This window comes from Octopus bimaculoides, chromosome 2 (assembly GCF_001194135.2).
Source record: "Octopus bimaculoides isolate UCB-OBI-ISO-001 chromosome 2, ASM119413v2, whole genome shotgun sequence".
Lineage (NCBI taxonomy): Eukaryota > Metazoa > Mollusca > Cephalopoda > Octopoda > Octopodidae > Octopus > Octopus bimaculoides.
In genome coordinates, this window is record NC_068982.1 from 68,381,760 (window position 1) to 68,396,179 (window position 14,420).

The following is a 14,420-nucleotide window of genomic DNA, read 5'->3' on the forward strand; positions in this document are numbered from 1 at the left end:
CACTTAGATTTTAAATGTTGTCACAGCAGTAATATGTCCATTCTACTGAAATGAAATTTTCAGTAAATTTTCTATATATTTGTGCAGCTGAAGATTGCTCTGCATTTTGCATTTAATGTAATGCTTGCATTACTTAAATAAATGCAGTAGCATGAAACGTGCGTACTGCAATAACCTTTAAAATTCGTGTTGCTTTTTTGATTTTTGATCACCTTGTTTTTGGAATTGTTTGGATAATACCATACTATATTCTGGTGCCTAAACTTAAGTGCCACATTCAATTTTGAATCTAAATTTTTTATAGATATATATATATTTATATGACAGGCTTCTTTCTATTTCCACCTACCAAATCCACTCACAAGGCTTTGGTGAGCCTGAATCTATAGTAGAAGACTCTTGCCCAAGGTGCCAGGAAGTGGGACTGAACCCAGAACTATATGCTTGGGAAGCAACCTTCTTACCTCACAGCCACTATAAAGAAAGATAGGAGATATGAGATGAATATATTTATTGTGCCAGTTGATATCCATAAGATAACTATCATTTTACAGCCAACATCATAGAAAATGATTGATTATAGTGTATGATATATGCTAATACAGAATGTAAAATAATTTAAGTTATAAATTATATCATACTATTGTATATAGTACTATTATATATTGTATTATATATAATATTAGATATTGTATTATATATACTATTGTATATATAGTACTGTTGTAGTGTGTATATTATAAATTATATAGTACCTTATAAATTGTACAATATAATTTATGAAATATACACTAATACAGACATGTAAAATAATCTATTATACACTAAAATAAATTACTTTTCTATGATGCTGGCTGTGAAACAATCGTAATCTTATGGATATCAACTAGGGAAATAAATATATTCATCTCCTACCACTTCCTTTATATTTTATATACTCCTAATGAAATAATCATTACTAGTTGGATTTAATGGATTGCAACTGCATTGGATATACACTACACCCTTTATACGTTGGATATACATTACATCCTTTTGTTTTATAATAATTTACTCTGTAGTTTGTAGCTTGATCCACTAAAGGAGCTTTTTGTGGGCACCACCAGATTAGTTAAATGCATATATTGTGCATTAAATTTATGTCTGTGCAACAAGCTTTTTTCAGTTACTGTCTGCCAAATTCACTCACAAAGCTTTGGTGGGCCCATAAAAGCTGTTACACTGTGACTGAACCCAAAATCATGTGGCTGGGAAGCAAACTTCTTAACCACATAGCCATAGATCACATAAATTTAAAACATGTTGCAAAGTAATGAAGATTGTTCTTTAGTTTTACAGAGTACAAGATATCCTCAGTTGTGTTCATGCCATGATAAAATACACCTAGTATACTATTCTGTAAAGTCTTTGGTGAATGAACAAGGATAGTGTAGGGTTGAGAAGACTCTTGTTTGTCAAAGATATAACAATCTCTCTTGTCTAGTAACATCAAAGATCTCAGATTTTTCTTAGTTTTTTTTACAGAAATCCATTCTAAACATCAAAAAAAGTTACACAATGTACACTGGCTTTTATAACAAACACCATTTAACATGCTCCAGGTGACAAAGACTAACATCTAGCATATATATGTGTGTGTGTGTGTGTGTGTATGTATGTATATCTTCTTTCGGTTTGTATTGGGGAAGGATATAAGCATAGGTGAGAAAACCCCAAAACTGGTGCTTTACAGTTGAAGTTCCTGAAAATATTTGTTCTGCATTGAACTACAGACACTCCCTTAACATTAGAAATACAATTTACCCATAATTCATACATTGGAAACTGTAACCAATGAATTTTTTTCCCCCATAAATTGTAAAATAAAATATGTATAATAAGTATGTATGTGTATCTGTGTTCACATAAAAATATTTATGTATTTCTTTTTTATATTTCAGATTGTGATACTGCTTCACTGTCTTCTAGTAGACATTGAAAAATGGGAACTTTTGGTGGACATGCCCTACCAGGAACATTCTTCCTACTCTTTGCCTTTTGGTACACAGTACAAATTTTCAATCGGTATTTCCAGTGCCGCAAAAGAAACGCTCGCTTTACATCCACAGTGACTTTTCCATGCACATGTTTGTGTGGTCGACTGAAAAAATGGCCTCTAGAATCTATAATGAAAATTGTCCTAGTTGTAATTGGTTTTAGCGGAGAAATAATTACAGGCTTGCGACCTGGACCATATGTTATCTTGGGAAATGGCCAACATGCCACGATGTTTTTTGCCTTTGGTTTGTCTGGTGTAGTAGAACTGTTGTTGTTTTTTAAAGCACCTCTGCCAACAGATGTTGACTACATTGCTAATATACTGGCTTTTACAATTGAGCTTGTGTTGTTTAGATTTCATCTTCATGGAAGATCAGAACTCGATGTATTACTGCACGTGCTTCTTACCTATGTCATCATCGCCAGTTTAATCTCAGCCTTTATTGAAATGAAATTTCGACATAACGTTTTGGCACCTCTTGCAAGAACTTATTTTGTAATGTTACAGGGATCTTGGTTCTGGCAAGTTGGCTTCATACTGTATAGGCCTTTCCCAGGTAAATCTCCATGGAAGGGTGATGACCACAGCCAAATGATGCTGATCACTATATACTTTGCTTGGCACAGTATCGCCTGCTTTATCATTATCCTGCTGCTTGGAGGTATTGTTAGCTGCTATCAAAAAGGTCGTGGTGTTTCTTATGTTGATGATGATATGATTATGAAACGTTTAATTCACACAGGAACCAATGGCCAAACACTTGTGAGTCTCAATGATGACAGCGAGAGTGATATAGAATACCAAAAGCCTTCAACCGTCAAATAATACTGAATAGTTTCATTCTATATCTCCATTGGTGATAGTCCAGTTTTATGTTCATGTTTTACAGATCTATCACATACAATTCCTTAAAATATTAAGGGCAAATGATAGTCTTTAGCAAATTTTGTGCTTCATAGACTACAGAATAATCTGCTGTTTGGTTGATACATGTGGGATTATTTTTCCAATTATCATGATACTCTGGGAAAATGAAATCTTTCAAAACCATTATTTTGTTCATTTCTGTTACCTCATAATATTTGCTCAATTAACTCAATTACTAGCTTATTTCACATGTGCTCAAGACATCAGTTTTCATCCTCTCCTTAAATTGTCTTAAAATTCTTTCTTTGATAAAAGAAATAAAATGTTAATAATATTCAGCCCTTCTTTCCCCTCCCCTACTAAATGCAGCTGTCACAATAGATCCTCTTTTTGCCATTGTGACTTAAGTTTAAAACAATGTTCTAGCAAGTTAACATTTTCCTCTGGTTCTGCATTTTACCTTTTATTTTTACATATATATATATATATATAGGTATGGCCAAAAGTCACCCAACAGTAAATCAAAATTCCATAAATACTATCTATAATTCTGTATTGACTCAAATGGAAAAATGTGTCACTAAAGAAGGACTTTAGCTTGAACAATTTTCATGATGTTTCATATTTAGATGCTTTTATTAAATTCATTCAGTTGTTAACCATAAATAAATCTTGGAATTAAATGGCTTTGATTTACTGTCAGATGACTTCTGGCCAGCCTTGTATATATATATATATATTAGCTAAAAGTTAAAATGTATTTCATGCCTATTGGTCTTTTAGGTCAAATAGAACACTTTGATGCTGCTCTTGTTCCTAAAAAAAAGGAATGTTTTTTTTTCTCTTTTTTTTTGTTTTTTTTTTCCATCAGAACTCCTCTTTTTACCTTGTTATAGAAAAGTACTTGGAATATAGAATTGGTTGCCTTCAATGCTGCTAAAAAGAAAAAAGTCTGATTTTTTACAAATACAAGCATTCATACCAATTTGTAGAAACTTTTTGTATTACTGGAAATATTTATTAGTCTTTTTTTTTAAGTTGAAGCAACTCTTGTGTGTTTCTAACAAGAATCTGTAATGTTGTTGACCTCATGCTATATCGCATTGATTAGAAACGTCCTTATCAAGACAAAAAATATAAAAAAGAAACAGAATTTTGATTCTTTTTCATCAACCATTTTAATCCATCATTGTATGGCAGCTGATATTTCACTCATATTTTTAACATATCTGAAAATCTTTTCTGTTTATTCTCATAACTGTATCCATATTACCATTTGTGGTTTGATTGATACATATTCATGGCTGCCCTACTCACTCTCTTCATTTCATCAATATCCGCCCAATGTGCCCAAGAATTAACTATTTACAAGTGACTAATTTATTACAAGATTATTTTTAGAACAGTCTGTTTGGTTAATTTCTCAATAAGATTCCAATAAATGTTTTTTGTTTTGTTCTCAGAATAGCAAAACCATGAATAAACAATATAACCTTCAGCAATAGAATTGGAAAGTTTGGAACACCATTAGGGTAAAATAAAAAAATCACAAAAAAAAATCACTGAATAAAAAAAAATGTTTGATAAATGAAAGCACAATGATGAAAAAATATATTGGGAAATGATCAATAATCATATAGAGCGAAATTTAAAATTAAATTAAAGTGAAATGAACAAAACTTAAGAGGTGAAATATCATGACATGAACCCATTAATATTGACATTGTCATTCAACAATCTGGTCCAGAAAGCTTTATGGATCTATACTATTGATTTTGTTCCAAAACAGTTCCATCTGTCATAGTTCCAAACACAGTAAACTTCATATAGAAACAGCTAATAACTAGCAGGAATATATCTGGCCAATGTATATATATATATTTGTTATATAAATGAACAGTCTTTTGGCAAGACTTAACAAAGCTGAACAAATCCTTTATAACTAACTGTTGAGGCCTGCCATTATTGTTTAATCAATAAACTATCAGACTCTGAATTATAAGCAAGCTACCATAGTCACAGTTTGAAAATGAGATTCTATTTTGTTAATTTCCTCACTGTAATTGATATACCCTTCAAATCACATAAGTCGTCTGTGTGTCTGGTGTAAAGTTAATATCTCATTTGTCATTTGTGAAGGTTGGTTTCAAAGAAAATAATGAGTGTGGCTGTAGACTTGACTTATGGGGTTTTATTCATAGAAAAGAAGTCTGTGTTCTCTCGAGTCATTTTTATCTGGCAATACTCATGAAGATTATGCTATGATCAAGAGGTCTAATAAGACTAAAACCTGTCTGGAATTGTCTCCTTATTGCCAGTATCAAACTTACTCTGCATTGCCCACATTTTATTGTTAATTTTGATTAAAATTTCAGGGTTGTCTCCCTTGTCTTTCTTGACCAGAATTGATCATTAAGATATTGATTGTTTGCACTAATCTTACCGTTCTGGATTTTTTGTTAGCTTTTTGACTCCTTGCTTTAAATATGTTAGCAAAAAGCCATCATGTTAAGTTAGTGTTAACATTTTTTTTAAAGCATGGAGCTTCAAAATGTTAACTAGGAAAAAATATATAGGCAGCAAGTACAGAAGACAATTCCAGTCATCTTTTGGTCTTATTAGAAGCTCTTCAGCAAAATATAGACTTCACAAACATAGTCATTGACTAATATTTTTTTACACACTATATTTTCTAGTTAGATTTAAAATATTCACTACATTAAATATGTCAACACTAACATAATTGTTTTGTCAAGCAGAAGGTAACAAAGGCAAATTTATTTTATGTTTTTTTTTAGCTTGTCATTGGAATTTTGGTATAACAATTAAATTCTTCAGGGGAAGCATAAGGTAATTTACCTGAAAAGAGTAGGAGTTATTGTTGTTCAACTTCAAATCAACCTTCATCAAGTAGCACACCTTTGACCAAAAGTATTCCACTTGTGACCCCACCCCTACTCATGTAGTAGCTCAACCTACTCAAAATTGTTAACAAATTTCCATATTTTTGTAAAGAGAAGCGAAGAACTAAATTTGATTTTAGTATTATGAGACTGTTGGTAATGAGTTTCATCGATCAATATTAAAACAGAAAAACCAGAAACCTGTGAAAGAATTTCTGTTGTTAGTCATCATATTAAACCTGCGTCTTCAAAGACGTAAACATACAAACAAGGTTCTTGCCCAAGGTACCACACCAATTATCTCCTTATAGTCTTATGTATGAGTACAACTATGATTGTAGTAAATGTGAGAAAAGGATGCTAATAAAAACTAAACTATAATCACTGATGCCAAAATTCATATCAAATGGATTAAAACTATATCATTTCAGAAGTAAATCAAATGGGACATTTTTTCCTAGATTCATTTCTCAAAAGGATGAAAGATTATTTTGTTATAGATATACAATTACAAATGTAAATTCGGATGAACAATATTTTCATCTAACTTTTAAAGTTGAACTCATTTAATCCTTTTGTTACTATATTTCTTTTAGAATACATTCCCTTTGTTTCAATTAATGAAGAATTGGGTAATATAATTTATCATTATTAAATGGATTTTTGGAACATAATGTAAAATTTTGATGGGAAGTTTTTATTTAGCTCACAATAAAACAGTTTGCATCAAGGAATGTGGGACAATCTCAGTGGGTTGGTAATGAAGTCATTTAAACTATTTTAATATTGATTGCAGCTTTATTGAATGTAATTTAGTAAAATTTAGAGTTTGGATAAGTTTGTATGTCATATCTTTCTTGACTGACCCTTCATCTGACAGAAAATAGTTTTTCAACTGAAAAATCTTTCTCTCAGATGAAGAGGCAGTCACTCAATGTTAGACTCCTCTTCTCCCCATGACATATCAAGTTAGCCAAACTCATGAACTTCACTATGCAAACCCCTTCCCCCTGCCAATTTCCATGAACTGTGTGTTTGATATAAACAATTTGTTATGTGTTGAATGTACAATGACCCTTAGGACATTCTCAGATCAAAGTTAGTAAAATAGTTTTTCAAGGTGGATTGGTAATTATTTTGGCTCAATGGCTAACAGCTTAGAGTTAGTTTATAGTCCTATACTTTGATATAACTATTTATATTCCATAGTTTTAAACTGAGATCAACATGAAACCTATAATCTAACAATTGTTGCTTAGTTCTAGGCTAGTACTAAAGGTTTCACAGATTAAATCAAGCATTTTATGTTCTACCATAGTATCTTCTTACTGGACATAAATTAATGTTGAATGCAATAAAATAAATCATAAATATTCTCCATGAGAGCTACAGGAGTTCATAATATCAATGCTTAGCTTTGTATTCGATTACAATATGTAATGGGATTCTCTCTACTGAGTATGATGCTAATCAATTTCAGCTAAGATTTTCCCAGAGACCATAAATCATCAAATCTAATTCACTACTGCACTTCCTAAATACATTACTCCTCAATACTACTACTACTACTACTAATTATAGCAACAATAATGATTATAATAATGATGGTTTCTTTATTAAGTACAATGCTAGTAATTTTGAAGGGAGGAAGTTAATACCATTGGTCCTAGTGCTAATTGTTGACAGTGACTTCAAAGGTTACTGAAAACGACTTATTCAAACTGTCATCAATCATTGTAATATTTCAATATGCATTTATAGATCCTTTCATTCTTTACTCACTAAAATCAATCTAGACACATACATTCACCATTTTCTATTTAGCCATTGCAACTGCCCACACTAACCCTTTAGGCTAATCTATGAGAGATCACTCCTGATTCTATGGTACAGGCTTCCTGTTTAAAGTGATTCGAATTAAAAACCTTCCTTCAAAATTTAATGTTAATTTATGTTCCAAATACCAGCTTATTAATGACAAAGTAGTTTTAATACATTCATTATTTTCAAAATTAGTTGAAACTAAGGCAGTGTACTTAAACAGAAACATAACAAAATATGGTTAAATAATTATATGCATAATTTCTTCAAAAAGCATGAGAAGTTGAAATGTTCATGATTTTCTCACTGAATAAATTCAACATATATTTTTAATCATTGCATTTCTCTCCTTTTTAGTTAGTAATCAGCAAAAGTTTAGCAAAACTGTTTCTACAGAGTGTTGCATAAAGATGGGACTTATGGCCATGATTATATTTTTTATTTTCCTTGAGCCCTAGGACTCAAAAAGCTTGTCACCTGGTTTCTATGGTATATAGATGACCAAGATCACAACATTCCCCACTAAATGAGATACCAGTCCATTGCAGGATCAAGGACAGCAATTTTTTGATTGGAGGGAACAAATCAATTACATCAACTTCAAGTATCTGACTGTTACTGTATTTTATTGATCCCCAAGGGATGAAAGGCAAAGTAGACCTGAGCAGGATTTGAGTTTTATCTGACATGCTAACGATTCTGCCAGCTCATCACCATGATTATATATTATAACACTTTCTTTAATAAATGTGTTTGTTCGAGTCCTGGTTCCTTGTATATTTAAAATTATGTCCCATCAATACAAGACACCCTTTATAATTTGGTTTTCTGTGTTAATCATGTTATTGTGCCAGCCAATTCCTGCTAGTGTTTTTTTTGTTTTTTTAAAATCTTTCCGAAACCTGAAGAGCATTTTGAACTGTTGATTTCTCTGGTCTGGAATAAATCATTTTATGAAACCAAAACAGAATCTTGAACTATTTGCAAGAGACTTGTTTCTCCTATGTAATCTCATTATTTGCCTTGATTATTTATTTTTTAAAACAATAAATGTTTGTTTTTTTCCAATGGATGTTTCCTTCTTATTCTCTTTCAAGATTTGTCTCTTTTATTGCAGACAATTTTTAAATTGAACAAGTAAATCTAGATAATAATGCACATGTATTAAAAAACCTTTCACACTTGTTCCAAATCACATATTCTATTTTTTTTTCTTCAGTTATTGCACTGCAGCCATGCTAGAGCTTCCTGAAGATATTAATCAAACAATTTATGACTACTGACCGAGACCTTTGGAAATGTGCTGTGCGTGAGAAAACCTGGCAAGCCAAGTAAGATCGTTGCCAGTGCCCCTGGACTGGCTCTTGTGCGGGTAGCACATGAGATGCACCATTTTGAGCGTGGCCGTTGCCAGTACCGCCTGACTGGCTCCCGTAGGATTTTTGAGTGAGATCATTACCAGTGCCCCTGGACTGGCTTGTGCGGGTGGCACATAAAAGACACCATTTCGAGCGTGGCCGTTTTCATGCGGGTGACACGTATAAGCACCCACTACACTCTCTGAGTGGTTGGCGTTAGGAAGGGCATCCAGCTGTAGAAACTCTGCCAAATTAGATTGGAGCCTGGTGTTGCCATCCGGTTTCACCAGTCCTCAGTCAAATCGTCCAACCCATGCTAGCATGGAAAGCGGACGTTAAACGATGATGATGATGATGATGAATTTAATCCCAGTACTAGTCTCTTATTGAATTAAATTACAATGACATAACAAAGTAACACCTGTTAAGTAGTGTAAGAGCAAACACAAATATATGTACACATAGATATACATGCATACACACACACACACACACACATATATATATATATATATATATATATATATGAAAAGTTACCACACAATTTGCAATATTCACTCACAAGGCATTGGTCAGTCTGGTGTTTATAGTTGATGACACTGATATCAAAGGTACTTTTCAGCAAAGAAGTGAGCCTAAAATCCCCTGGTTGTGAAGCAGGCTGCTTAACTACACAGCCATGCTTGCACCTACAATAGAAAATTAACTGATTCAACTAATGGTGATAAATTTGAAACAGTAGATTTTTAGGTACAAAGAAAAAACTTTAAAATAATACATCTAAAGACAACAAAAAAAATATACAAATTGTCAATTAAAATGTCACTGGAAAACTAATATTGATATAAGGTGAAAGAGAGGTTGAATATTACAAAAGAACATACCTAGTGGTGTTAGTACCATGATAAACATGTTCAATTTTCACCATTACATTAGTTCAAAACAGGAAAACAACCATCCAAAATCTTCATCATCAACATCATCACCATTTAGCACCTGTTGTCCATGCTGGCATGGGTTGGATAGTTTGACTTGGACTGGTAAGCTGAGGGGCTGCACCAGACTCTAGTCTGATTTGGCATGGTTTCTACAGCTGGATGCCCTTCCTCATGCCAACCACTCCAAGAGTGTAATGGGTACTTTTACATGACACCAATATCTGCCACAACTATGATTTCACTTGGCTTGATGGGTCTTCTCAGCACAGTATATTGCCAAAGGTCTTGGTCATTTGTCATTGCCTCCATGAGGCCCAGCACTCGGAAAGTGCTTTTTACATGCCACGAGCACAGGTGCTAAGCAGACTGCAAAAACTCCATGAAATCCATCAACAGAGCTAGTTGACAGTCTTAGAAATCAAAACATATAAAATATTGCTATATTTCAAACTTGTCCAACCAATAACTTGACAGAAAACCAAAATTTATCTCAGGTTTACAGGTCCACAAGGCAGGATCTTATCTCGGTTTCCTTAAGCAACTAGGAGTTCAAGATTATCCCTTGATCTCGGACACTAGCCCATCTCACGATTAACCCCACCACCACCACCAGTTATTGCTTGTACTTATTTTCAGCTGAGTGGGTTGAAAAAATGTTGAATGGAGTGTCATGCATAGCATATTGTCCAGTCCAAGAATCAAATGCAAGACCAAATTATCATAAACCTAATATCCAAACCACTAACCATGCTCATTCACACACACCTACACACGTGTATTTTCTTTGCATTTTTAATATTAGTCAGGGAAGAAAAAGTAGTGCCCGTGACCTTTACAAACCTTTCCAGACTGGTGAGACTGAGAATCTAATGCCCAGAACAAATTTTACAGGAAAACCATGATCTTTGAATAAGATGAACTAGACTAAATACACTCAAGAACTTAGTTATGTGTGCATATATATGTATGTGTCTATATATGATCCCACATGTCTTCACGCTATCACAGTTTCAGCATTTGATTTTCATGCCACTGTAATCTTCAGGTAAGAACCATTACATTACAATTTTATATTGGTGGTATATTTATATACTTTGGTTTGTGTGGTCTAGTGCTTGTATTTTTTCATTGTTTGGCTTATCGTGTATGTTGGTCAGTTGATGGTTTTCAATATAATCTACAGAGCAAACAATTTCACAAAAAGGACAAATAAAAATTACATCAGTGCCAATAGGCAAGCTTTTAAAGACACACACATTCTGGATCAAGTACAAAAGGAGTGCAACATCCTTCTCTAAATATCTCTGGGAAAAAAGATCTTTACTCCAAGTGAGATAAAATAAACGCCAAAAATTCACACCCAAAAGCATAGCATAGCACACACACACACACACAAATATAAACCATGAAAAGAAATACTTCACACATACAGGGTGCTCAGGCTAAACTTGACAGTTTGCCTAAAAGAAAAAGAACACCCCATCCAAAAATAAAAGTATTTAAAAATTTTTTTTATAAATATCAACTAGATTATGGCTGGGAGATATCTGTTTACTCAAAGTAGCTGCCCCCAGCTTGCACCACAGCTTTAAGATGGCTCCAGAACCTGGCACATGCATTTCTCAGTGTCCTAGGGAAGATCTTTGAACATCTCCTTGATTTTGGACACCAGCTTGGTTTTGGTATTGCAAGCAGAGTGGTCAGTGTCTTTCTCAACTGTGCCCCACACTCAGTGATCCATAGGATTACTGGGAATTAGGAAATCAGAAATTGGTACTGGTGAAGTCATACAAATTCTTAACCACTTTTGACTCTTTCCAGAGCCAAATCCTGCTGCCACACATACAGCTTTCCAGAAGCAATCTTTCCAGCTAGCAATTGACCATAGTTCACAGCAGCTTCACATAGCTGTCTAAATTGAGCTTGAGGCCCTGTTCATCAGTTGTTGGATGAATTGCAGCATGCAGATGCAGTCGGAATGCCTGTTGTGTCCCTTCCTGCTGGTCACAGCTTTGTAGTCTTCATTGCAGCTGTCCGTGTCACATCTTATAGCCTATACAGTGTTCACAGAGCACTGAGCAGCAATCATAATGTCAGCATTTTGATACCCAGCCCGAATCATCATGATGCGGGTAACTCTTTTCCAATATTCAGATGGCTTCCAATCTTCCAAGTAAGATAACATTTTCTCAACTACAAGTTTAATCTTTATGCTTTCCAACATCGTTGACTGTTCACTAATATATCAAGCTGTTTCTGAATCATCAAATTTAGCATAAACATCCTGTACATAGCATGCAAAATATGCACTCACTACCTTGGTATAATCATCATCGTCATTTGACATTCATTTTCCATGCTAGCATGGGCTGGACAGTTTGACAAGATTCAGCAAAGTTGTATGGCTGCATTGTACTCCCACATCAGCTTTGGCATGGTTTCTACAGTTGGATGCCCTTCCTAATGACAACCACTTTATAAAGTATACTAGGTGCTTTTTTCAAGCCACTGGCACTAATGAGGTTGCCATATAACTTGTAAGGTAGAAAAAGAACAGGGAAAAGGAAAAAGCTTCAGGCGTAGGAGTGGCTGTGTGGTAAGTAGCTTGCTTACCAACCACATGGTCCTGGGTTCAGTCCCACTGCATGGCATCTTGGGCAAGTGTTTTCTACTATAACCTCAGGCCGACCAAAGCCTTGTGAGTGAATTTGGTAGACGGAAAACTGAAAGAAGCCCGTCGTATATATGTGTGTATGTGTCTGTGTTTGTCCCCCCAACATCGCTTGACAACCGATGCTGGTGTGTTTATGTCCCCGTAACTTAGCAGTTCAACAAAAGAGACCGATAGAATAAGTACTAGGCTTCTAAAGAATAAGTCTTGGGGTCGATTTGCTCGACTAAAGGCGGTGCTCCAGCATGGCCACAGTCAAAAGACTGAAACGAGTAAAAGAGTAAGAGGTGAATATTTGAGAGGGAAAGGTGGAGGTGGATGGCTTTATGCTGTATTGAAAGGCTAAAGCATGATAGAGGGACAAGCACAGGTGTCTTGCTACAGATGAGACACATAGCTGAAGGAGATAAAAGGAAGCAAGTAACCGAGTGCTGGAGCAAACTTTCAAGGTATAACAGTATAAGCATAAGAAAGGGTACAGACAGGGGATTTTTTTTCATAACTTTGTTGGAGGGAGTAACAGGTAGTTAGAGATGGTGGTTGAGGGAATTATAATGAGTGATAAACAAGGGTGGAGCTGCAGTTGAAGGAGTATCTGTATGGACAGGAGTAAAGTGAGAGATATAGGAGTGGCACAGGAGGGAGCACAAGTCAGAAAGTAGTGGAATGATGTGCAAGGTATAGGAGCAGTGGAGTGGGAGATATAGGCTACATAAGGGGCTACAGTAAATGGGGAATGCTGATAATATATGAGAGGGCTTTGAAAATGATAGCATTAAGAACTGAAGCCCAGCAAGGAAGTGATTGGTAGATATAGCATCAGTAGGATTGATAATGAGAAAAATGGAAGTTCCAAGTGGGAGAGGGAAGGTGGCCAGAAGTGAGGAGTATAATATGTACTGATTCTGTTCCCATGTAATTACAACAGCCAATTAGTGCTATAGATGGAGAAGGTGATAAGTGTTAGGGAACGAGAATTGGGGGAGATGCTTGACACATCAGATGGAGAGGACTTTGGGCAGAGTCCTGCACATACAATCATAACTTCAAAAAAAAAAAAAACTCTAGGAATGGCTGTGTGGTAAGGAAGCTTGCTTCCCAACCACATGCTTTCAAGTTCAATCCCACTGTATGGCACCTTGGGCAAATGTTTTCTAATATATCCTCAAGCTGACCAAAGCCTTGTGAGTGGATTTGGCAGATGGAAAGTAAAAGAAACTCACCACTTGTGTGCGTGTGTGTGTCCCACCACCGCTTGACAACTGGTGTTGTTTTGTTTATGTACCTGTAACTTAGCAGTTTGGCAAAACAATCTGATAGAATAAGTACCAAGCTTAAAAAAAAACAAAGTACTAGGGTAAATTCATTCAACTAAATTTATTCAACATGGCATCACAGTCTAATGACTGAAACTATTAAAAGAAAAGAAAATTGATATACATGATATGCCCATGCAAGTACACACATTTATAGACTTAAAGATCAGACATACAACCATACACCACCAAACATAACCACTCCATGTCCACATATACATATCTCCTCTAAACAAGAAAACAAAAACTCCATTCCACCCAAAATAAAATCTCACTACAGCTACAAGCACACACACACCACCACCATCACAAACATTAAGAGATGTTTACTTAATAAAACAAAACCGTTTGACCATAAAAACACATTAACCCATAATCATTCAAACCAGCCATATCTGGCCCAAATATTGTAACTTATTTTTTTCATGTTCAAACTGACCAGGTCCAGCCTTTCACACCTACCCTACATCTCTACACTGTCAAACTAAAAATAAACAATTACATTATC

At 34.7% G+C, this 14,420-nt stretch overlaps 1 protein-coding gene across 4 annotated transcripts in view; it reads left to right on the forward strand.

The window, feature by feature from the left end:
• Positions 1–8,697, forward strand: part of LOC106879516 (transmembrane protein 45B) — an 89,525-nt gene extending 80,828 nt beyond the window's left edge. For all 4 annotated transcript variants that reach the window (XM_052978163.1, XM_052978158.1, XM_052978161.1 and 1 more), the window contains one exon: positions 1,941–8,697. In XM_052978163.1, coding sequence (XP_052834123.1) covers positions 1,982–2,863 — 882 coding nt within the window. In that variant the 5' untranslated portion in view covers positions 1,941–1,981 and the 3' untranslated portion in view covers positions 2,864–8,697. The remainder of the gene's footprint in view (positions 1–1,940) is intronic.
• The last annotated feature ends 5,723 nt before the right edge of the window (positions 8,698–14,420 follow it).